This window comes from Hylobates moloch, unplaced genomic scaffold (genome assembly GCF_009828535.3).
Source record: "Hylobates moloch isolate HMO894 unplaced genomic scaffold, HMol_V3 SCAFFOLD_2, whole genome shotgun sequence".
NCBI lineage: Eukaryota > Metazoa > Chordata > Mammalia > Primates > Hylobatidae > Hylobates > Hylobates moloch.
In genome coordinates, this window is record NW_026652277.1 from 114841604 (window position 1) to 114868608 (window position 27005).

At 38.9% G+C, this 27005-nt stretch overlaps 1 protein-coding gene across 7 annotated transcripts in view; it reads left to right on the plus strand.

Annotated features, from left to right (window-relative positions):
* KLHL32 (kelch like family member 32) overlaps positions 1-27005 on the plus strand; it is a 224066-nt gene that overhangs the window by 144185 nt on the left and 52876 nt on the right. For 4 of the 7 annotated variants that reach the window (XM_058435416.1, XM_058435418.1, XM_032155575.2 and 1 more), the window contains one exon: positions 18647-18862. The exons of the other annotated variants lie outside the window; for them this stretch is intronic. In XM_058435416.1, the coding sequence (XP_058291399.1) occupies positions 18647-18862 (216 nt within the window). The remainder of the gene's footprint in view (positions 1-18646; positions 18863-27005) is intronic. 7 annotated transcript variants of the gene reach the window in all.

Genomic DNA, 27005 nt, shown 5'->3' on the forward strand with positions numbered 1-27005 from the left:
TAACTTCTGCCTTTCATTACTGTGCTGAGGTAAGAATGTAGCATGCATACATGCTTGTGGACAGTTATTATTCAGGCTTCTTGAATAGTGGTTGAAATTTTCACTATCTTTTCACAAATGTTTTCATTTTGTCATGTAACTTTACTTTTTCTTTTTATCTGTGATTATTGCAAGATGTCAAACTTGTAGAAGGAAATTTTGACTATATGAGTACCAAAATCATGTCGATGTAGAAACCTTCCTTATTTCAGCCTTTAAAAAATATATACCCTGCTTCTCTCTTAGGATTATAAAAATCACAGACTGGGTCAATTCAATCTACTTTTATATTTTGATATAGTCTCCATAGCTATATCTATTTGCTGTGTTTCAGTAATATTGTTCAACTGATTTTTAATTTAATGTGGGACTATTTCATTGAGTATATAAAAATAATATTTTGTTAATGTGAAAAATTCCCAGTGCTTAAAATGTACCCAGGAATTGTGCCCCTTCAATCAATGCTGATATATTCTCCATCTTTGTGTGGTACTTTGTCAACTAGGAGGTTTTGAAACCACTCTCTTCACTGAGATGTCTGGTATTGTTCTGTTGTTCTTAAAATGCCATTCTTTCTTTGGTTTCTATGCCAGAAGAGTGAAGGGCAGACTGGCTCAAATATACCGTTGCCCTCCAATGCTCATTACAAAGCAGCTCCAAGGGAAACCTTTGGTGGAAGCTCCCTGAGCCTCACCTTCCTGCAGTTCCTCTGAACATGTAAATGGTGCTGCTGCCCTCCTGAAAAGGAAAGGGATGCCTGGCACTGTGTGGGCTCCTTTCTCTTTCATTTCCTCTGGCAGGCTGCTGAGAGAAGGAACCCCAAATTGCAGGAGCAGTGCTCCTCTGTGTCAATGAGGACAGCTATTTAATTAGCCGCCTAATTAGCCTTCTCACAGGTTCTCAAAGCACGTGTGTGGGAAAAAGGAAAGCTGGGCCATGAATTTGATGCTAATTTATTGGGGGGGGTGCCTTTCTTTAGGCTCCCATTAATATTGTCTATAGGTTACAGTACCCTCCTGAGCAGTCTGCTTGTTTCTAGCCTCAATCTGTGGTAACCCATGGTCCCCAGAGCATCACTATCTTTCCCAAGAAAGGGAACCACATATACTGAGGGCCTATCCATGCTGAGTGTTTTGCAGGGACTCCCATTTCCACTGTTAAGTCACCCCTTAACACTGGTGGGTGTTGTTTTCTTTTTACAGATGGAGAAACTTAAATTCAGAACTAGGATGTTGATCTGGCTTGAAAACTTTCATTAGCTACCCTGATCATCATTCAGGTGCACTATTTCTCCCACAAAAGTCTTTAGCCTCATCTTCAAGGCCAGGCCTGTTCCTCCCTGGCTTCATCTCCAGCCATTCTGCCTTTCCTAGCCTGCTTTGTTTTGGGCCCTAAGGCAGAGTTTTCATATTGGGAATTGCCATTAGGGGAGAAGATTCATTGGTAGAGATCCTCAGTGGCAGGCAGAGCCTCTCAGTCCCCTTTAGATTGTACCAAGGGGTAGGAGTGGGTAAAGCTTCATACAGACACACACACACACACACACACACACACACACACACACACACACCATCACCTCTGCTGATGCACAATGCCATAAGATCAGGAATATTGGCAACTGAATTTTGTGTTACATCTCCTGCAAGTGATGCATCAGAAGCTTTGATGAAGATTTCTCTTTTTTGTCGTTAGCTTTCCAAAAAAGAAAAAAAAAAGTTTATACATTTTGTATCACCTTTCCCAAGCATATTGTATTGTTTTATTAAAAACCATTCTTTATGTTCACCAAGTATCATTGTCTTTTTAATAATATGCAATTTAAATGTATTGATAAACAGAACCATCACGTAGACTTTTCAAATAAAACCACCAAAGTACTGAATACGCAACTCCCTTTTTGATAGGAATATAGGTCTAATATCTATTGCTAGACAGCAGGTGGCAGTGTGAATCCACCAGAATTCAGTAGTTAATTTAAAGCAAAAATCAGAAAAAAATGAAAAGAAAAATTATTTATTTTGCTACATATTAGTCTTCTGACCTAATCAGTAAAAAAGTCATTATTCACACCACACTGGGCAATATGCATTGTAATTTTTAACAAATAATAGGAAACTGTTAATGTGTTCACAGGAAATACAGTTTTGTCTTGGGCTGCTGTGGTCATTTATCAGCACACTTTGTGAAATCACTCATTTGTTCTAATTTGAATGTAAATGACTCTAAGGTTTTACAAATAAGGTGACAGACTCACATAAATGTAATTGCAGGGTTCATCTCCCTCTTTTTATATATCACTCATTAGGTTATGAATTAAATACATCGTATTAAACCAGGGGCATGTCCAATGATGATATTGTAATGGAAAATTACTCTATGCTATTAGAGGTGTATTTTTTATTCATGGACATTAATTTGTCATTAAGCGGCATTAGTTTAGCACTTTTATGTGAAAGACGTGACCTGCAAGAGGAGGCGTGCTGCTGGGATGTGAGAGGCTGGGATGCAAGGGCTATAGGTAGAGCATTTTATCATGGTAAGGGAAACAGAGAGGGGGGTCTGTTGCATTTGTTTTGTTTTCTGTTTTTACAGCATGAAAGATCATTTCCCCAGATTGAAGGCGTTGTTCTGTTTACAGCGTGCCCATGTGGATCATCTAGTAAAGCAAAGCCCAAATTCTTACTATTCTTCACTCAGAAGCCAAGGAGGAACATAAAGGGAACAGGAGGGAGAAAGGGTCCTGCCCTAAATCTCCTTCTCTGTAACTGATGTTTACTCAGCATCCATTGTCTTCGTTAAATTTTACACTAAGTGGGCTACAGTGAGAATTAGTTATTTTCTCTCTTCAGTTAAGGTACAAAGGTTTAAAAAATGCTATTCTCTCATGGGGGAGTTAAGGAGAATTCTGGGTGATTTTGTTCCTTTGTTTTTTTTTGTACCAATGGCAATTTCAATAAGAAACTGTGTTTCCACTTTGAATTCTGAGAAGCACTAGATTCTTGAAATACCTACATCAGGGCTGAAGGTATCTGAGTACTGTTTTTGCATCATTCTGCACATGGTTTAATGTAGTTGGAAAATGTCTCACCACCTCCAGTTACACTGTGGGGCTTTTGAGCAGAGGGATCACACCTTATACTGATTTTATGCCTTATACCCTCCGTCCCTTCACATCGTGGGAGTTCATTATGTACTGAGGGATTGAAAGGTGCCTCCATTCAGTAATTTTTCTCTGCTTTTTAAATATTAAAATTTATGTTATAGTAGGAAAAATATACTACCAGCCTTTCATTAGGTTTGCCCACCGAATACATTTTTTTGTTAAAAATACTTTCTTCGGGGATTAAATTTGACACTGAGGAGCTCACATATTTTACAGTATTATAATAGATTATCATTTTTAATTAAGTAATACTACAATGACTTATAGGAGGTTATCTCTTCTAAACAATGTATTATTATAATTTTAATTATTAAATTAAGAGTATCACCCAAATACATAATATATAGTGGGTGTTCTGAAGACAATAACTTCTCAAGATTGAGGAGAAGTTATAACTCATGTTCATTTTTCTTCAACATCTGAACCATTTTTTCCCACATAAAGAAGACAAATGATTGTACCAACATATATATTTAATATACTCATAACCAAATGCACTGAGTGCTGTTCCATAGTTCACTAGAGCTGAGGCTTTTGTGTTTGGAGAAAGTTAAAGTACAGAGTTTGGAAAGCATATTACAAGTGGCTTAATCTTTTGGATTATTTTTAATCAGCGAAAATGATCAAAAAGGGTGGAAATGTATCAGACCTATTAAATCATAGCCAACTAGTAATTATTTGTTCTAATCAAGAGTATTTGCTATCTGGCATGGGTAATCCAGAATATCATATTTGCCAAATAACATTCATATTTGGCTTTGAAATGCATCATAAGATCTGCAGTAGCCATTTTAGGGTCCCAATTAATTTTTTTCATATGCTATTATGTTGGCTTTTATTCCCTAAGCCCACACTAAAGGAAGTCAGGAAGCGACAGCCCAGAGGCACACTGGCTGGCCAGGGAAGTCATTTCAGCATTTTAATCTGTTATATGGATAATGTAGGATTGACTGTATCTTCTTTGTTTGTGAGGTTTTTAAAGAGGAGAAAGATTCTCCTGAAAGAATATCTCTTGAAAGAGTTCACTAATAATATTAGTCATTTCAAACCTAAGCTAACTGTTGTCAGCTGGTTATTTTAAAATCACTTTCAGTGTGCATTTTTCTTCTTAAAAATAAAGTGTTTCCAGTATTTTATTCATGCTGGAGTTCAGAATCAATAATCAAAACCAGCAAACATCAATCTCACTGAGTTCCATTATTAATACTTGGAAATTTGTGGGGGGTGTGTAAAGGAAGATCTGTGTTTCATTTGGGATATTTATTCTCCCACCCACCCATCTGTAAATATTTCTAGTCATGATGAAATGTCTCTCCTCTTTCCTGAAGCTAAACCACCTTTCTGCTCCTTATTCCATCAGTTACACCTTGTGTTTCCTCTGGTTTTGATTTCTCCTACTTTATTGGCACTTTTCTTTCAGTTTATAAATAGGATCAATAAGGTGGGAGACACTCTTCTTCATCTCTCATTACTGCAGCTGCTCCTTGCCCTCGCTACCCAACTGTACCCAGTGTCTGCACTCCTTACCTCCTGTTCATTCTTCAGGCCCATTGAACTCAGTCTTCTGCCTTCATTACTCCTCAAAAGTTCTTCCAACAAAGGTCACCAAAGCCTCCTTATTGTCTGATGCAGCAGGCCTTTGTGGTATCCTAAAGTGACTCCTCTACACCATTTAGACACCAGGAGCTGCATTCTTTCCTGCGCCTCTCTTTCTTGGGGCTCTCTCCTATTCTCTTCCTACTCATTTTCAGTAACTTTACAAGTGTTCTTCCATTAGCTCCTTGACTGTCCCTCAAAGCATGGGAGCTCTGCATGGGCACCCTTCCCTTCTGCTCACTGTCACTCTCTTTCATGCATCTGTGGAGGGTTACTGACTCCAGCCCTCTCTCCTGAGCTCCAGCCCTGTATGTTCAGCCAGCATTTCACTTGATATCCCACATGCTGGCCAAATTCACCTTTGCCCAGTCTCACACACCTGCTCCTCCTCATCCTCCCTGTCTTTGTTAAGGGACCATCATCTTTTTAGTCACTCAAACCTTGGCATAGTCTTACACTCTGCCAAGACCTCATGAATTCCACTAAATAGTGTTGGTTTAGGCATTTAAATCATTCTCAAATATGCTGCCTTCTCTTTCTCCTCATTGTCATTGACATCATTCGGGTCGGGACTATTTTTCCTGGACTGCCCTGCAATAACTCAGCTGGGCTCCCTGCCTGTAGTCTAATGCTAATCAATACTGTACAATCTAAGTTATTTGTCTGGTCCACAAAACAATTTCTTTCCCTAAAATCCAAGCTAGCTTTCCATCTTTTGATTGCAGAACCATGTCCTTTCGATTTCTTGTCTCTATAATGTACCCTATTCTGACTGTATGCCATGGAGAGCTTGTCTTAGCTCCAAGCCAGCTGCCTAGTCTACACTTTCGCTTGGATATTTCTCAGGCACATGACCTTTCTGAGTGTGAACCCAAGCCAGAAAACCAGGAGTCAGCCTAGAATCGCCCATCTCCTTGAGCCCCACATACACTGACAGAGAGACCTTTCAGCCTTACCCCCTTAACTTGTTAAATCTCTCTCGTTGTCTCTCTTTCCACTACTACTGTCTTCATTCAGATCCACATTACTTATTTTCTGGACTAAAGAAACTTCTTGCTAACTGATCAACCTGCTTTCCCTCTTGCCCCATTCTAGTACAGAGTTCCAAAATTCTGTTTGATAGATTTTGAAAAGTTTTTTTTAATCCATGAAAAATTCTGTTTGATTTTTTTAAAAAATCACAACCTGATCATGTCGTATTCTTGCTTAAAATTATTCATTATGATGAATGTGGTTCACATAGTCTTCAGGATGAGATTCACTCCCTTTAATTTGGTACACAGGGCCTGTCTTTATTATGAAACATGCTATCTCTTTAGCTTTTCTTTTTTTGACAATTTACTACCCATGTGCAATGCCTGTTCCACAGTCATTATGAACTTTGTGCATTTCCCTGTACCTAATCCTCTTCATACGAAGCCTCCTTTTCTGTGAATTATTTTTCCCTCAGTTTGTCACCTTCTGAATTCCTATTTAACTTTCACGTACTTGGCTCACATTGTCTCCTCTTCCAGAGTTGCCTGATCAATCTACTCAGTTGGAATTATATCTTCCTCCTCTTCTTTAATTATGGGCAATCTTCTGGGAGGCCATATTGTTTGTGTTAATTTACTTATCTGTCTCCCCAAGACATAAGTTTATGTCCCAAAGTTGTGTGACGTCGGACAAGTTACTTAACCTCTTTGCCCCCCAACTCCTCATCTGTGAAATACAGATACGGTATCCTATATACAGTCTACTTTTTAGGGATGTTGAAGGATTCAATGAGATAGTGCATGCAAAGTATCTTACAAACATAGTATCCTACATCGGTGAGTGCTCTATAAACCAGAGCTGATATAATGTGGTGCTTCACCTGTGAATTCCTTTATTAATTCCACAGTTATCCTCCTACCCAATCCCCTCACTGCTGTCTTCCCTCATTTCTGGAAATGTCAGCAACTTTGCTGCCTACTTCAAATTGACAACCTATTGGACAAATCTGTTCCTGAAATTTTGGGGAATAATCACCATTCTGTAAAAGATATTCTTCCTCTTAGCCACTTCTCTTTGATTTTGCTGAAATGCATACATTGTTTTTTAGAAGTCACAAATAATTAAATGAACCGTCACTTTCTCTCTGCCTCTGAAATTTGAAAACATCATACTGAAATTGTACTTTAATAAATAATAAAATAATGCTTTGACAAAAGCAACACAATACATGGTATTGACACTTCGTAGACAGAAAATTTTGTTTCATTGTTTCCCCTGCCCTTTCTATAATTAAAACATCTTTCTCCATCCTGGTATGCAGAATCCAAGAAACAATTGGAAAAGTCTTTCATCTCTAGTTCTAGTGCATGGTAGGTACTTAGAAACACATATTGTCTGATTGGATTCCTTCTGCATGTACCATAAGAGCTCCCTATGATAGAAACTTTGATTATAAAGTTGCATGATATCCTGTGCTTCCTGACTAGGGGACATAAAAACTGTGTATTTATTTAAAAGAAAAAAAGTCTGAATTATTCCTTACTGGGAGAATGCTATCCATGTGTCTCACTTCCCTCCAGCTGTCTTTCTTTCCTCTGGCTTTCCTTCCAGATGAAGGAAAGGAGTATGAAGGCTTGGAGACTTCTCCTCCACCCCTTTCTCACTGTCTATCCACAGGTATCTTTTACAACAGGCTACGAACCTTTTTCCTGCTGCACCTCAAGGGGCATGTGCTACAGGCGCTAGGAAGTGGCTGCTTGTCTGTGTCATGGACTTGGCTCCAGACACCCTGGCCTCAGTCCCACACATTCAGTTTAACGTTTGCCTACTTCAGAGGCACAGTTGAAGGGCTCGGGTCACACAGCTTGTTTGCTGCAACAATGTATTTATGAAGGATAGAGTCATTCCTGTCTTCACTGAAATGCATACTCCAGATTAATGATTCCTAAACTTGATTATGCAAGGAATCATCTGAATGGATGACTAAAACAGACTGCTTGGGCCCCACTCCAGAGTTCCTGATTCAGGAGGTCTGGGGAGGGCCTAAGAACCTGTATTCTAACAAGTTTTGAGGGATGCTGATGTCTGAACTAGGGAGCACAGTTTGAGAACTCCCGCTCAGATTCTGTTGCCACACTGCTTTTTAACAAGTACCTAACTGTTAAATCACTGATATTCAGATTTTGAAAGTGTATTTGTCACATTTAGATAAATTTGAATTGCTCCTAGTAACATAAAGATATTGATGCCATGTATGCTTCATAGCATCCAAAAGATAAAAAGCGAAAATAATGCAAATCTGAAACAAACAAACAAAAAAACCTTCCAGGTCTCACTCTTATTCGTAATAATGATTAAGACAGTCTGTAGGTAAGTGAGGGATTTAAAAAAAAAACTACTTTATTAAGTTATGATTGACTACTGAGGGATGATTTAAAGTCTGCAGTACTGGGCTAATTTTCAGCAATCTGACTTTGTGTACTAGAGCAAGCAGGGAAATAGATGATAATGACTTCTATACTATTCTTTTAGACATTTTTAAACTGATTTTGCCTATTCTGGTTCAAAAAGTCTTGTTATTGAAATTTTAGTTTTAAAACCCTAGTTGCTCAGATAAACTATTTTCAATTAAAAGAAAAAAAATATATATATATTAATTTCCCGTATATATTCCATATTCATTGGCAATCTCCTTACTTGCTGAGTCAGGTTTAGTGAACTTTGAAACAGCATTTTGCAGTACATAGTGACTGGGGCCAGAATTATTAGTTATTGTTGATGGCTATATTTCACTTCCTCCCTACTAGATTTCCAGCTTACTAGAGAATTTCCCAAGGAACAATATAAAATTATTCATGAGCCTTGGGTATTATGCATACAATTGATTATGAAAATGTACTAGTAACCTAATTGTAGAATTCCTCTGTTATACAGCACAAATATATTTAAATAGGCCTTGCAAGACTCCAAAAATTAGAGCATGCTGGAGTTTTCCTTGTACTTCTGAATTGCTGCTAATACTTTGTTTTCATTTAATCAAATTGTATCATATACATATTCATATCAATATATGAATATATCATTACATACAGTTGTCCATACATATTTACATATTTATATACAAAATATACCTGTATCTCTCTATATGTTTATACATATAAAAGTATCGGAGTTTGATTATTTTATCATATTACAAGTTATCTGGCCTGCATTGTCAATGAATTGCTCATTTTTTCTTCTATAACAATTAGACTTCATCCTATCAACTTTATGACAGTGTTGAGAAAATTCACAGAGCCCTTCACATGCACAATAAACGTGAAAACTTTTTTCCTATATAACTGATCCCAAGACTATTAAAAGGTTTGGATTTTGTTTATTGGTTTGTTTCAACCTGTTCCAAAGGCCAGATCTTCACTGCACATCCACACCAGCCCCCTTTATGTTGCTTTCTCTACTCCTGGAGTACCAGCCTTTCCTGCAGCACCAGGTTAGGTAGTCACATAATACCTTGATTTATAACTAGGTTGTAATCAAAATAGGAAACAGGTGGAATCACAACTGAGTATGGTGCCTTGGATATTAATGGCTTGGCTCAGCAGTGGAATTTCTAAAGCCATATACACTTTTTTGTCTTAATTATGCATTCATTAAAAGCTTTTATACCCAACAGAATAAAGTAAATATTTTTTGATCTCCATAGTGTGCTCCCAGACTGTAGATTTGCACAGCAGGGTCTTGATAATCTGAATAAATTGTATTTCCCCAAGGAGTTTATCTTTCAAATAAGGTCATAAAGAATGCAGCTCCCCCATCCGTAGATTTCTCCATGTGCCTTTTCTTCTATGAGTAATATAGAGCTTGGGAACCAGAGTATATTATAGTAATACATACTTGCTTATGGTCCAGTATAATGTCTCTATGTGTTCTCCCTGCTTATCTCCAGTGAAGTATTTTTTAAGTACAAAAAAAATGAATGATTTTACGTGACAGCTATGGTTTTTGCTGACACTCATAGAAAAACAATGTCCATAATAGACATTCAGTGTTTTCTTCCCTTTACCCGCTCAGTGAGTATGGACTATACAAAGCTATAGTTTAAGTACTGTTAACAGCATTTGTAAAAGGGAATAATGATAGCTACTGTATGTGGAGCATCTACTATGTAGAAGGTACTTTACCTGCACTTTTGAGAATCCTTATCACAGATCTGGAATGCAGTGTCACTTTTCGCAATTTTTAGATGAGAAAATTAGACTTGAAAAGATTAACCACTTACTGAGGCCATCCAGATGGGTCGCTCCAAATCATGTGTTTTTCCTACAGCTCTGAACTAAAGACGCCACCGGTGCCTTGTTCCCACAGCTTATCACCCAGTGAAGGAGACAGGGAAACTGTGAAATTAGGAACCTAAATAAATATGCACAATTAGGTGTACTTACAATATTTCTAAATCATGAAGAGTAAGATGGCAACGCACCTCATGGTGCATACGTGTGCTAAAAGTAGCACACAATTCTGAAAAGTTCAGGAAATAGCTTTTTCCCATCTTTTTAAGTTGCCATATTTATCTCCAGTGTAGCTAACATTTCTAGGCAACTACCTTTATTTATTTAAATATTAAATATATGTATTAATATTTAACAAATTATTTACATTGTAAAATATTTAAGTATTTTTAGAGGAGCAGGAAAATCTATGTTTTTACCATAAACTAAGAAATGAAAGCAGTAAAAGTTGAAATTTCAAAGATGTGGTATTTTTTCTTGCCTACCCGCTGTATATCAATCAAAACTTGCTAGGTAGCCACTTTCCGAAGATAGAGGAAGATCTAAAGAACTAAAGATACTATCTGCACCTTTACGCACAGCTGGAGAGAGAAGAGTCAAACAAATGATACAAATAGCAAGTGCAATTAAAAGTCAGAGGAGGGAAAGTCCTCCAAGCTGGAGTGGCCTGCCTTTCCCTGGAGATGGAATCTGATCTGGGTTGTCCCGCAGAAGGGAAGGGCATTTACATTACAGAACTTCCCCTTTCTCACAAGCTTTTTAAAGTCTACTGAAGCAAACGATGTCTTTAAATCTTTCACAAATAATAATCATTTGTGACAAAAGAGTCTCAAAGTTCTGCTTATGGTGTAAAGGAAAATTAATGAGAATTCATTTGATAGTGTCTGATTTTTTTTTGGCAAACAGTTTGCACATTTATCTTTTTCTGATCATCACTAAAAACCAATAGAAGTAAGCTTCTTTTTCAACATTCTGGGGAAAGGGGGGAAAATCTAACATATAGAAAACAAGGAGACCCAAGATTCACTGTGGAAGTCAGGCCTCATGTATCTGGCACCACAAGTGGGCATTCCATTTTATTTCCCAATTGTATGAAAAACCTGACACCTAGTTAGCATCACAAGGGAATTTCTGAAGCTCAGATTAAGTACTTAAGAACACTTTTCTCAGTTAATTGTGGGAGAGCTGTTTATTTTGCCCAACTGTCAAGTTATATCTATAACCAAGCTATTATTTCCTCTTTCCATGTAAAGTCGTAGATGTGCCTCACAACTGTTTGCTTTTTTTCATCCTTGATCCAGCAAATACTTCTCTGTTGCAGTCTGGGAGAAAGATATTATGATTGGCATTGTGCAGAATACAAAAAGCATATGATGCAAAACCTACTTTTTACTAGTTTACTAGGTACATTTTTAATAGTTTGAAGATAAGCTACATGCATGGATAGCTTAGTGACAAGCTTATTGTGTATGTGATAGGAGACTTGAAGTGGGAGGCATTAGAATTCATTCAGTGATAAAGAGCCTTATACTTACCGCATCCTACTTGCTACTTGGTCCTTATAAGCAGCTGATACAATTTTTAAATTTCGCTTTGACTTAACATTGTTAAAAATCAAACCATACTGATTTTTATGTAGAGTGGTTTCTCAGGCTGTTTGGAATAGATTTGGGAGTGGTTTTCAAAAGAGAATTTCTTGACTTACAGAGCCAAGGATGGCCTTTCATTTAGAGGAATTTTCAAATTGTGGTATAAAATCAGCATTTTATATAAGAACTTCATGTATGCTACTACATCATGGGCATAGAAACCACTGTGTCTCCTGCCTGTCTTTATCTGTAGTAAAGTATCGACATGGGGTAATTTAGGTGACATTTCAAAGGAGAGTTGTCTAAGTGAAGTGCATCGATAATTGGAAATGAAAGATTATAATTACATTGATGAAACAAAGCATTGTTAAAATAGCCACATCTGTTGAGTGTTATTACCTGGAAAAATCTGTAATCCTATTCAATTTGGACATCTTAGAGGGGGAAAACTTGGGAAATCAAAATGAAATTACTCTTGTTTTAACCTTGAGAGGAGTTTATTATCTTTAACCCAAGTCATAGTTTTCTATAGTGATAGTACATGATGCTTATTTTTCTTTCACACGTCAGTGGCATTTTAAGAACTAGATGAGACAAGAGAAATAGGTGTTTTTAAGGCTTTGTTTTGAAGGGTGCCTCATCTAGTTTTAAGAATGTCAAAACACCTATTATTAAGATGACTGCATCCACCATAGACTATCTCCATTATCTACCCCACAAACAGATATCATATAATTATGCATAATGTGTATAATTTCTGTGCCAGAGGCATGATTAAAGTGCAGTGTGGATGGGCAAGGAGTTATTGACAAGCCAGAGAGCCACGGCAGTAGCCAAAACTAAGACTACGTTTCAGAAATTCAGATGATTGAGTCCCAGCTTGCATCATCATTGGCACACAAGACACAACTCTTGAGCGTGACATCCCTAAGCCAGGCTGTGGGTTATGTGTGGTAAATATGCAGACTCTAGGTATAAGGCTACATGTTTTTCTCTCATTCAAGAAGGTATAGTAGAATACAAGTGAGTCTGGGTGGCATTATTTCATAGGCTTAAATCAACTCTAAATTATAAACAAAGTATTTCTTGTATGAACTCTGGTCATTTATTAGTAGTACCTGCATAATTGAGATATTGAGAGACACCGCAAAGGCCATGGCCACTCTGCTGCAGATGAGACCCGCCAGGGGACATCACCAAGGCCAAGACTCCTCCTTCTCTTGCTGCCTTCACTGGTTTGGGAAGGGTGGGCTGAAAGGCCACAGGATCAACACTGTCCTCAAACTGCCCTCCTTCCTCCCACTCATGTCCTAACTGTTTGAATAATTGCCTTGCAAATGTAATTACACTTGAATATAAACCAAAATAAAACAATATTTGCCTTTCCCATATTTTTACCCCTACCATATTTGGTAGTTAATCTGGGGAATAACCATTGAAGGAACCAGTTAGGGAAAGAGGCCACACAGAAAGACTGAGTTTGGGGAATATATAAAGTTTAAAAATTATTGAACTTGAAAAACTGGTGTTTATTCCATAGCTAGTGTGGTATTGAGGACACATTTTATGGCTCTTCTTCTGTTATTTAACTTGTCATTCACACTATGAGAAACAAACAGAAGGAAAAAGAGAAGCCAAATAGCCCGAAACCAAAGGAAAATAAATACTATTTAAAAATATTCCCCAAAGAATGACAATGTATGCACCATAATTCTGAATAGAAACTAAATTTCAAGTGAGAAGCAGTGTGACAGAAATGAAACCTTTTTAGAAAAAAAAAAAGAGAAAGATTTTCTTTTACTCGAGAGAGTTTCTTGTTACTGAGCTGTAATTTCCATTCAAAACCACTGCCGCTACCTGGGTACTTGCATTTTTAAGTCACAGAATGTAGGAGAACTGAGACAATCTCGTAATTAGGAAAAAGTATCATTTGAAAAGATATTAAAATCTTTTGATCTTAGTAGCCAATTGATAGAGGAAATAATTCTCTGTTGGACTGAAAAAGAAATTTGGGGTGGATTGATTTTTTTGTCACAGAAGAATGATTATATTATACTTGTTCAGTAACACTTTCAAATCTAGTCATTATTACCAATTTTCCCACGCAGAAAACAGAATGACCACTTGCTTTGCCTTTGTGTGTATGTGTCAGAAGGCCAGAAAGAGAAAGGGACAATCAGGAAGTCCTGTGAGTTATGAAAAATGGCCTGATTTGGACAAGGTTCAGAAGTGGATAGGCATATTGGAAAGACACAGGCTATTCTGTTTTTGCCTAATTATAAGTAAACAGAAAAAGCTCATGGGCATTCTTTCATTAAACACACATGTATTAAGCATCTGCTCCCTACTGGATACCAGGGACACAAAAGGCATGAAACACAATCTTTGCTTCCAAGAAGCTTAGATTTGGTAGAGGGAGATAGATCCGCAGTCAAAGGGTGCTTGCAGTGACAAGTGATGTGCTAGACATATTTGCAGAGGGCAGAATAGAAATACACAGGAAGAGGTGGTCAATTTGACCTGATCCAGGGAAGTTGAAAAGATGATATGGTTTCTTCATTCAGCAAGTGCAGCTTGAACGTACCTGGCATTGTTCTAGGCTCTGGGGATACAGTGGTGAACAAACCAGCAGCTCCTTCCTCCCATGGAGCTTACTGGGGGATCAGGGGAGGAGACAAACACATTATAAACAAGTAGGCAAATAAATGCTGAAGATAATTATAGGTGGTGACAAGCTCTAAAACAAATAAGATGGAGAAATGTGACTGAGGGTGACATGGAGAGGAAGGGAGATGTGCTATATAGGATATTCAGATGAAACAAGGGAAACACAATTCCCACCCTATAGGAATTTTGCTCATGCTGCTTCTTTGGCTTGGAGCATCTCCCTGAAATCCCACCACCATCCTGTTTTAAAATGCAGGTTTTGTTATTATTGAGTTATGGTGAGGCCAACAGATCAGGAGGCAATTGCCATTGAAAACATGATTTGTTTCTGCTCCAATAAGAGGGCACAGACCACACCTCCAGGACTGCATAGGGAAGCCCTAGGGTTGGTGAGGAAGTAGAAGGAGTGAGGGGGGAAAGGTGGACCAGAGCCTTTATAGTGGTATCTGCAGGAAGGAAGTGGGCAAAGCAGGGTTAGCAGGCTTATGATTGGCTAGTTTGAAAGTTTCCGTGGGTTCTAGAGTGTAGGGGCTGGCTCTGGTTGTCTGGTACTTGGCCCTGGGATGATGGGACAGAGGACTATTGCCTCCTGTAGTGTAGAAGCCACATAGAGGAGGTGATCTAGAGTATGGGTTCTGGATTGGTTAGTTTGCATATGAAAGCCATTTGCTCTCTCAAAGAATTGGCTAGCCCTGGGAGGGGCAGTCTCTTCCCAGTCAGTGAGACTCCAGATGTCAGAACATGGAGAATACAGAAATAAAATGTTGTTAATATACATCCCCATCCCAAGTGAACAAAGGGTGCTCTTCCTTCAACTCTCAGCGTCAAATGGCTTCTCAGGGAAGCCTTTACTAACTTTCCACTCCAAGTCAACTCCAAGTTAGTCCTTTATTAACTCCAAGTCAATCCCTGTTATGGACACTCATAGTCCTATATTCTACTCTTTGTAGCTTTTACCTCAGTTATAGTTTTCCATGTAATTGTAAGGTTTTTTGATTTATGGCCTTCTCTTCCAGTAGACTATATATCCCAAAAGGCCTAGGGCTTGCCTTTTTTTGCTTATCTGTGTTGCCAATTCCTGCTGTAGTCCTGGCACATGGTGTGAATGTGTAGGTTGTTGTCATGGCTAGAGCCAAGCCAGGGTGGACAGGGTTGCTGCACCATAGGATGTGAAGATCGCAGAGTCCAGGTCATGGAAGGCTATACAGTGTTACTGAGTTTGGACTTTTTCCCAAAAGCAAATAACTTATCAGTGGGTTTTAAAGAGATGATAAATATGGTCAGATTCTTGTGAAAAGAGAGGATTGAGAGTTTGCTGCTGGAGGCAGGAATGGTAATTTAGGACACCATTGCAAGAAGTCCAGACAGGGGATGATAAGGAACAGAACAAGAAATACTAAAGAGGAAAAAGAGACAGGACTGGCGATTGACTAGATATAAGGGAGGAATATGGGCCAGCTTTTGGGTTCTTGATGTGGGTGTCTAGATGTGACTGTTATCTAAGAGAGGAGATACAGCAGTAGATGCAGGCTATCATAACATAAGCTCAGTTTAGGCCGGGAGTGGTGGCTCACGCCTGTAATCACAGCACTTTGGGAGGCCGAGGCTAGCGGATCACGAGGTGAGGAAATCAAGACCATCCTGGCTAACACAGTGAAACCCCATCTCCACTAAAAATACAAAAAGTTAGCCGGGCATGGTGGTGGGTGCCTGTAGTCCCAGCTACTCGGGAGGCTGAAGCAGGAGAATGGCGTGAACCCAGGAGGCAGAGCTTGCAGGGAGCTGAGATAGCACCACTGTACTCCAGCCTTGGGCAACAGAGCGAGATTCCATCTCAAAAAAAAAAAAAAAAAAAAAGCTCAGTTTGGACATGACAAGTTTATGACTGTGGAATATCCAAGAGACAGCATCTTCTTATAGGCAGTTGGGAAAATGAATTCAGAGCTTAGGAGAAAGATGTGGGTCAGTCATATAGATGTGGAAGGCATTAACTTGCAATTAGTTTTTATCTTAATTCTATGGTTTTTATTTTGGCCACCCCCTCTTTCCCTGAGTTAATGGTGTGCCTTATTCAAGACTTGAATATTTAAAGAGAACACATGCTTCATTTTGACCTCCTTGCATCAGTGATTAATCATGGTTTATGGATCCCAAACAACAATGCTCAAATATACTTTATTGTTCTTGCTCTCCCCCGCAACCTACTGTGTACTTTCCACGTGCCAAACTTTTATGGTAAGTGCTTTTCATATGTTATCTTTATGCCAACTCTATGAGCTCGTTGAGCTCTTAAATTTGTAGTTGGGGAAGGCTGGACGCCGTGGCTCATGCCTGTAATCCTAGCACTTTGGGAGGCTGAGGTGGGCGGATCATGAGGTCAGGAGTTCAAGACCAGCCTGACCAATTTGGTGAAACCCCATCTCTACTAAAAATCCAAAAATGAGCTGGGTGCGATGGCACGCGCCTGTGGTCCCAGCTGCTCGGGAGGCTGAGGCAGGAGAATCACTTGAACTTGGGAAGCAGAGGTTGCAGTGAGCTGAGATCACACCACTGCATTCCAGCCTGGGCGACAGAGCAAGACTCCATCTCAAAAAAAAAAAAAAAAATTTGTACTTGGGGAATAACAGAGATTCAGTGACTGACCCGAGGCCCCAGCCAATGGTGTGTCAAGCTGGATTTGAGCCGAGTCTGCCTGCCTCCACCACCCTTGCTCTTCTCTGCCTGCCTTGGTTGCCTCCAGGTGCCTGTAGTGGCTGATGGTTTGTTTGGTCCTGAATGCAACTATTCTCTTTTTTCAACATATAAAAGACTTATTTTTTAAAAGTCTAGAAGTATATATACAAAAACATTAATAGTCATTATCTCTGCATGGTGAAATTATGAACGATTTTTGTTTTCCATACTTTGTATTTCCTGAATTTTAAGAAATGAGCATTTATTACTTTTTATAACTAGAAATGGCACTCTTTCTATAACAGCAGTAATTTTTGTTTCCCATCCACGTACTATTGTTGGGCATTTAATGAAGTTTATTGCTTCCCACCTTCCCCCATCACGTTAATGGAAAGTTTAAAAGCAGCATTATTGGTGCTTATTTTGCTTACACATGGTTTAACTAAAAGGACACGAAGCAATGGTTTTGCTTAAGGCTCACAGAGTCCATCTGCCCCAAAAGGAGGAGTGTGTGCTATGTTGTCATTGCCTTGGGGTGAGTTGTCTTTTTCCTTCAGCTCCCCACTTTATACAGTTATCTACTGAGGTGCAAACTATGCACCTCAGTAAGGAGTTCTTAATACTCTTAGGTAACTAGAAAGGGGGAAAGTATGTTGAAAATTACTTGGATTTATAGAGTGAAATGGCTATCTGATAGCATTCTGCATTCCTCAAGTTATTGGAAAACTATTGCTCATAATTACATTAATAATTGTAAGTTAAAAGTGAGGGGAAAGTAGGAAACAGCCCACTCTCATTCTACTTGACATATGTACATTTTCTTTCAACAACTGTACTGTATCTCTGATTTTTGCGGGGGTATCATTATACAAAGGTACAGTGGAAGCTGTGGCTCTCTGGAGGCGTAATTATAGAGCCCTGGCTATGAGCTTGAGACTGCAGGTAAAATCCTCCCATATTTGAAGCATTGCTGCAGAAACTCTTCAAAAAGGTGGGAAAAATGGAATGTTTGAGGCTGAGAAAAAAACAAAGAACAATTACAAATCATCCATCTTGGGTGGATTCAATATAGAATTATTCAAACAGGAGTCTTTTCTGTGAGATTTCCTCATTTCCTGAGACCTTGTATATAAAACTCTGGATTTTAGTTAAGACAGGATGGGTTGTTTTGACTTAAAGACCTACTTAGTTTGAAGTTTTGGAAAAAGAGCGGAGTCAGTCTGTCTTCATATAGTTTATGTCATCTAATCGCGAATCTCCATTTGCCTGCCCTTATGTTATCTTTAGTAGAGAAAAAGCTGTAAAATATGGTAAGGGTAGAAAAATCAATTGCCCTCATTAGTAAAATGTCTCTAGAATGTTGCAAAGTAACATTTCAGCCCTTGAAACAAGAGACCCCTTTCACTCCTTTTATTAAGATGTCTTTAAATATAAGGGTTTTAAGAGGAGTAAAATGAGGAAAAATTATGAATTCTAGAATAGCTGTTCTCTACGCAGAGCCTTATAATTGTGATTTCTTTTTTTTTATACTAGCCCTCCCATTTCTCCCACCACTGTGATGCAAACCTTAATGAGTCAATCTGAATTTCTTGCCTGCTCTTTCTCGGATTTATTTCTAAGAGATCTTTTTTCATTTTTATTTTTTTGGCACCCAGGAATTAAATAGCTTTAATTACTTGGATCTGTACAGACTTGCTGACCTCTTTAACCTCACTTTGTTGGAGAAGGCAGTGATCGATTTCTTAGTGAAACATCTCTCTGAACTCCTGAAGAGCCGCCCAGAAGATGTTCTAACGCTTCCCTATTGCCTGCTTCAGGAGGTGCTGAAGAGCGACCGCCTGACCTCCCTGAGTGAAGAGCAGATCTGGCAGGTAAGGGCGCTGTGCACAGTCATCTTTTGGCACTGAAAAAGCATGCCGTGATTGGAAGTTAAAGGACTGAGGAACAATTACCACTATTTTAGCAGCTTTGGTCCTCATGGAGTTGTTTTAGAAGTCACGCTTCCTTGATGGACAAGTGATTGGAGAACACTGGCCCTTGAGGCTCAGAGCTGTTAGCAGACTCTGCAGCTTAACTCAGGGAATTGCAGGGGCAATCCATGAGACCCTCACTGTGGCTTCCCAGAACCTAACGTGGTCACATCTGAGTCAAGGCATTTTTTTTTCCGATAAACATTGTTTCTTAAACAAAATATGACCAAAAAATGGATTGTAAAGTGATATATATGCATATTTAGGACCAGTAGAATCAGAGTAAATTTGGGCCTTTGCTGTAAACAATTCAGAAACATTTCTTTGTTGCAATAGAGAGCAGCTTGGATCTCGAATGAAATGAAGCTCTTCTTGCATGGCAGTGGAAAAATCTCCATCCTTAGTTTATTCTGCATTCATTGCTATTTTCCTAAGCCCTGCCTTTTCGCCTGACATAGCATTCTTTTCACATTGTGTCACTCCTTTGTCTAGAGGACAGGAGGATGTTTTGTGGTTTGAAGTTGATTATTCAATTTAAATCCTCTTCTGCTCATCCCCAGTGACTATTCCTTGAACAATCAACTTGGTGTCTTTGGGGAATAGTCAGAGAGCCTATCTTCCTCCTCCCTATTACAGCCTGTCTATCTCACTGTCTGAAGCACTGGCTAGCCATTTTGTTACTTGTAGGGTGCCATGCCTCCAAGATTTCACGATCATTTGAAAAATAATTATATACAGACTACCAGGGAAAATTTAAAGTCTTCTATTAGCTGATTAAACAGTGAATCCCTGGTATCTTATCAAGTAATATTTAGAGAGTATTTTAATTCTGGCCAAAATAGTCATATAGGTAGCTGTTAATTATTCAGTAGCTAACTCTACTGACTATTTTCCTGATGCCTTTCTGCCTTATTTCATTATTTGTGTTACTTTAATCAATAACTTCCCTCTTCATTATTGCTTCCACCAGAGGGAATTAAAGAGCTGCAGCATCCTGAAGGCCTTCTGGGTCCCAGGCTCTTTGCAAACTTATTGACAGCAGGCCTGAAAGAATGGCTATTATCACTGCATGTACCAGATGAACAAAATGAGGCTTCTGTGCCTTACTCAGAGTGACAGAGCAGAGCCAGCCTTCAAATTTAAGTCTGCTAACACCTGCCGCCATGTCTTCAATATTCCACACTGTCTTGATAAAGAAAATATAAGGACCAAAAAAACACTAAAGAATAAATTTTTGTGGCTCCTTGGGTATTTCTGGTAATGTTTGTTCAGGCAGAGGTTGAACAGGTTGACAAGGATCTGTTTTTGGTAGAAATTTCAATTATCTCTGGCTCTCTCTTATAAACACAAATCAACAGAATTTACTTTGGTCAATTCAAAATGGGAAGTAGCCAAATTTTCTTCACTTCCCAAGGGAAAAAGAAAGATTTGGAATGAATCCTGCATTTAATTTTTTCTAACTGAATTGACATCTGAGGTTAACCATCCTTGTGGCTTCTATCTCTTTTTGTGGCGCAGTTGAAGGCACTGCCAGAGATCGACATGGTAATGTGCAGATGGCTGAGTGTCAAGAAAATTCCATACTGTCCACTTAAGAGTTATCATAATTGCCTCTCTAAAGGTTACTAATATTATAATGTAGAATTTTAAAAGCTGGTTTCTGCTGCAGGCAATAATTTTTTTAATACCTGGTCCTCAAGAAAGAATTAAAAGACTCACATAAATATTATCAATTTAGGCATTCAGCAGGCAATAAGAAACTGTTTTTGCTTTATCTTAGTAAATAAGTATTTCCCTCATATTCAACCCCATAGAGAAAAATCAAATCAGACCAGCTATTTTGCCTCAAGTATAGTTAAGTTCATCATTTTTGCTGAGGTTATACTAGTAATGCAATATACCATGGAAGAATCTAATATTCAGCCCAGGGTAGAGATTGGGTATGCCAGAGGATTAGTGTCAGGGTGCTTTATAGAAGTGAAACTTGATGGACAGGCTGGAGACAGATCTACAGAATCTCATTAAATTGCTGAATTGTTCATTACGGAACATTCTCACTGTAATAAAGTGCTCATTGACTTTGACAAATCCCTATCCCATGTCTTAAAGAAGTGTGAAGCAAAGGGTGTTGGGGAGGAGAAAGGAAATTGGCACAAGGTAGGACAGGTAATAGAAAACTGGATGGAGGGGGGCATGCTATTTGATTAATATGTGCAACCAGTAACTTAGGTGAGAGCATGGTAAACATGCACCTAAGGTGAGAGCCACACTTACGCAGGTGGCTCTTCTACTATGTACTGATAATGTAATCTGGGACCATCCTATTTTTGGTGAAAGGTCTAATTTTCATTATTCACCAGATTTCATGCAGTCTGGCTCTGAAGATCTGTCATAAGAACCTTCAAATTATCCTCACTGAACCAACTCTTTTTCACTGTTTCCTGCTGTTCCTTACCCAGGCCCTTTCCTTGACAAAATGTGCTGTATGCAGGCCACAGTAATCATTCTGTGGATCTGTGAACCTGTAAAATACCTCAAGATGATGCCTTGGTACTGTTCTTTTTTTCCATTGACCTTTTTAAGCTTTATTCTGAGTCTCTTCTCTCACAGAAGTCTTCTTGGTTCCTCCCAGACAAATTTTCATCCCTTCCATAGTCTGAAATGACTTGATCTGTTGGTTAATTTCACTCTATATTTAGAGGTAACATAGAGAGTTGTACACATACATACCTTAGATGGATAAGGACATAGAAGTTCCCTAAAATATATTGTTTTTTAAAAATTTAGTTCAATTCAGCTCAACAATTTGGCTTTATGTTTCAAGGCCAGCAATTTATCAGGTTCCAGATGAAAGACACCAAATTGGCTGTTGGGTTCAAAGAAAGGAGACTAAAACTGAACAAATCAGCCGAAATGGAAATATGGGACATGAGGTCACTTGCCTTTGTGACCTGGCAAATCTCCATCCGTTTGATTTTGCTTTTGGGTATTAGCTCCCAATTAGAACTTCATTTCAGTAGGGCCCTGTTAAATATCTTCTGTTAGATTTTGCATATATTTTCAGACTGCTGAGCCAGGGTCTTACCATAGGAGCTGGGGAGTGCAAGAAATGGGGAGATGTTGGTCAAAGGGCACAAAACTTTCAGTTAGAAAATAAACAAGTTCTAGGGATCTAATGTAGAGCATGGGTTCCAGGGATATGTTAAGTAATTTGATTGTGGTAATCATTTCCCAGTGTATATGCTTATCAAATCATCATGTTGTACACCTTGAATCTAAACAATCCTTATCAGTCAATAAAATATTTTTAAATAAATAAGCCAAAACATGGCAATTCTTCATAAAAAAAACTTAGAACAACACATAGAAGTAATTCCGTATCATTCTCATGATCGGATCTGTTTTCATTTTCATAGGAAGTGCTGAGTAATCTCTGTTTTCTTTTCAGGAACATGCATTTCCTGCCTCTTCTGCCTTTAGGTTCTCTTTCACCAGAGTGAGAGGGAGATTACTGTTTTCCACGGAAGTACAATTTGTAGAAAAATCCTATATAGAAAAATATAACATCAATTCTTATACACACTAGCATAGGGAGAAAGCATGGCTCTCCACCCATCAGTATGTACTGAGCACCTACTAAATACCCAAAATTATACTAGAGTGGAAGGAAGGCAGAGGACAGGTCTGCCAACTCCGTTTACCTCTCCCAGGCCTCCTCCCAAAAGGAGAGAATCCTTCTAATTTTAAACCATAAGTACAGCTCTCTGAATTTTTATTTTATCTCCAAAGTAGCAGAAACAAGAAGGATATTTAAAAATGAAAGAAAACAGCTTGTGGAAATAAAAAATGAATATTTCTTGACCACTTGTTACATGCCAGGCATAGTGTTGGGAGCTAGATTCTGAGGTAAAATGCTTTACAAAAATATTCAATAGTTAGGTTAAAGAAATTTATTTCACCTTTATCTGTGAATGGAAGGTTTTGTTTTCCTTTAATTATTAATTTATTAACTGTTTCTTACTTTTAGTAAGGACTTATTATTTTGTAAGAACAGTACTTTTCTGGGTAGGCGCGGTGGCTCACGCCTGTAATCCCAACACTTTGGGAGGCTGAAGCAGGCAGATCACTTGAGGTCAGGAATTTGAAACCAGCCTGGCCAACATACTGAAACCCCATCTCCACTAAAAATACAAAAATTAGCCAGGTGTGGTGGCAGGCACCTGTAATCCCAGCTACTCCAGAGGCTGAGATAGGAGAATCAGTTGAAGCGAGAGGCAGAGGTTGCAGTGAGTGGAGATTGCGCCACTACACTCTAGCCGGGATGATAGAATGAGACTCCATCTCAAAAAAAAAAAGAACAGTACTTTTCTTACTTTATTAACCTGGGGGTTGAGGACACTTCGTACTTGTATTCTGAGTCTCACTTTGCCTGGACTTAAGTAGATACTAAGACCAAAAAATTCGCTGGCTATGTGAGTGGCATCAAATAAGGTGAGACTTCAGCAGGGAGGGTTTCCTTTATTCTATTAGGTTGGTGCAAAAGTAATTGCACAAACCTAAGTTATGTCCTATTTTAGTGTGGCAAAGAGGGACCATGCCACCTGATTTGGGGCTGGGGCAATCCTGTTCATATTTGTCCATGATTATCCATCCCTAGAGGCAGAGGCTGTGCTGTAGTGTTTGCATTACCTACTGCTTGCACTCTATTAATAATAAATAAAAACAATAATGTAGAGTTTCCATATTAAAATGTATTGAATGGATAATAAGACATCCTACTATTCCTACAATAGGCTGGATTTATTCTAAGAAAATTGATATAGAAAATGAGTTTAGCCTTTTAAAGACTGCATTTTTCCTTACATTTTTGTTGGAAATTTGCTTCCCTAAGTCATACTCTTAATAACACATGCATTTTATATCTTGAGAGACATAAGCCACATATTGTTTAGTCAACAATCTCAAATGCAGTGGTTTTTTTGACACGCTCCTCCTGGGCTTTTATGTATACCACAGAATCAGCCACGTTACAATTTGAATTAATCATTTTCTTCAAAAGGAGTCCCAGAAGTGAACCCAAACAAAAAGCTACTATCCCTTTATAGTTGGAAAGTAGAAGACACTAGCAATGTACTCAGCTTTCATCTTTTATCCTTCGATGATAAATTGACCCAAATGTACCTCTGGCCAGGAAGAATCAAGGTCTTTAAATAGTACTATATGTCAAACAATACTATTAAAATACTTCCAATTTGAATATCACATCACAGTTTTGAAAATGCATCTGCATTTATTATTGCTTTGTTCTCCTGTAGTACAAAAGGGGAAACTGAGGTAACATAGCTAGGAATCAAACTCATGTCTTCTAATTCTTGAGCTATGTCTACTTTTGGTCTATAGCTTCTAAATTTATAATAGAAACTCAGAAATGCTCAGGCGATGGGCACAGAGGTGCATCCAATTAATCCTATGACTTTAACAGGAATTAAGAAGGGCTTGATTAGCTGGGCACAGTGGCTTACGCCTGTAATCCTAGCACATTGGGAGGTTGAGGCAGGCTGATCCCTTGAGCCCAGAAGCTTGAGACCAGCCTGTGCAACATAGTGAGACCCCTGTCTCTATGAAAATATTAGCTAGGCATGGTGGCATGCACCTGTAGTCCCAGCTACCCAAAGGGCAGGTTCACCTGAGCCCAAGAAGTTGAGGCTGCAGTGTGCCATGATTGCACCACTGCTCTCCAGCCTGGGCAATAGAGCGAGACCCTGTCTGAAAGAAAACAAACAAACAAACAAAAAAACAGAAAAAAGAGCATGACCATTCTAGTTCCCTTGGGTAGCGCCCATGGATTGAACAAATCATGGCCTCTGTGCCTGCCTCCATGTCTGTGTTATGTTGCTAATTCTAATTCTGTTAGATGACATATGCATCATTCATTCTTTCATTCATTCCAAATAGTTATTGAGTGCCTGCTCTGCCCAGCCATGTCCTGTGGGGTACTACTATTGCCTGCCATATGACAGGTGCTGGGCAGTCAGTAATGGGAAGCACCAAGAGGGTCCTGCTGTCATGGGCCTGACAGTGTCTGATGTGGGGCTTTCTGCTTGCTGCTCTTTCCCACCTGCCCAATTCCTTCCCAGTGGGGACTGACCTGTGCCAAATAGCATAATGATTTCTTTGCCAAGTTGGGGCACGTTGAAATGATATGGGTACAATGGAGATGACATGCTTTTGACTGGATGTTTCAATACCAACCAGTGACCCTTCGCCTTTCGTTCAATGCTTTGCTTATTGTTAACTCTCGATCGTTGCATGCACCCTCTAAACAGCTTCGCAAACCTTTGTCAATCCATGTGACACAGTCCAAGCCTCAAATCAGGCTGTGGGTAAACATTTAATCAAAAAATTCTACAAGCTGTGTTCATGTTTTAATATTTGGACCTTGGTAACTAGAAATAGAATAAAATACTAAGAACTCTTATCCTCAAACAAAATTATAATTTTTCATCATGGTCCTGCCCTTCTTCAATTCTCTTTCTTTTTTCTTTCTTTCTTTTTTTTTTTTTTTTTTTTTGAGATGAAGTTTCACTCTTGTGGCCCAGGCTGGAGTGCAATGGCACGATCTCGGCTCACCGCAACCTCTGCCTCCCAGGTTCAAGTGATTCTCCTGCCTCTGCCTCCCAAGTAGCTGGGATTACAGGCATGTGCCATACACCCGGCTAATTTTTTTGTATTTTTAGTAGAGACGGGGTTTCACCCTGTTAGCCAGTATGGTCTTGATCTCCTGACCTCGTGATCTACCCACCTCGGCCTCCCAAAGTGCTGGGATTACAGGCATGAGCCACCCCGCCCGGCCAATTCTCTTGCATACATGCATGTGTTGTTACTATTATTTTCCCAGATAGCTACTTTCTGGGTATCTCCATAATGTCTCCTATTTTTTAAACTTACCATTTCTTAAACTCATCAAATTCGTACCTGTGGTCCCAACTTACAAATTTGTACCACTTCTTAATTTTCTTTCTGAAACTTCTTATAGTTTCTCCCAACTACGTACAGTTTTTTTCTACAAATGTGATAAGGGTATCTCTGTTTCCTTCTTCTTAGATGTTAGTGAAGAGAATAAACAGTGGCTCCTTTGCATCCCAAATAATGTTATGCCCAGAGGATGTTTTATCCTTTGAGGAGCCCCTAGCTGGACACGGACTAACGCTGCTATTTCAGGGATTGATGCTCCTAGTTGCCAGAGCATGTATTTAATCTTTCCTTCTAATCTATATGCAGCTAACTCCTCTGTGAGGGTGCATCCCCCCCTTAACTTGACTCGTGGCTTTGTTGTTGTTTGTCTGGGGTATATGCCTTTGCGAGACGCATGACATGTTCATTTCAGAGGGGCTTTGCTCCAGCTAATCCTCAGTGCTAGAGCTGTGCGTTGCTGAGTAGCTGTGAGGGGCAGTGATTATCAGAAATTACAGGAGACCCAACTTGTATTCATGTGCTGCTGTTCTCATGAGTTAATAGTTTTTTTTCTTTCCTTTTTTTTTAAAAGAATGAGCACAACAACAACAAGTGATTTATGAGATATGACATATTTATGTTCTCTGCTTCTAATTTTCATTGCGATTCATGTTGTTTCCAGACTGATACTTTTGTTTTGCTGCTGTGAGAAGGAAAAAGATGACTGTAGAATATTACTTATGCATTGGTGGCCTGCAGTAATATTGCTGCTACCTGGGTTATCAGGGATTTAAAAATAAAACCCAACTATAAGTCATATATGAGGTAGAAACCCTGAGGCTAGCATAGAAGTCCATCAATAATAATACCAACAATAATAATTCTTTATAAGCCTAGAGAGCTTTATATTTTAAAGCATTTCACACATACAATTTATCTTGAGTCTCTCATCAGCCTTGTTAAGGTTGATAAGGAAAGTATGATCCAAATTTTAACTAGTGAGAAAACTAAAGCTTCCAGAAGTTCAGTAGTTGACTCACTTCACAGTATAGATTTCTATGGAGGTCTCACTGTATTCTCTTGAAATACA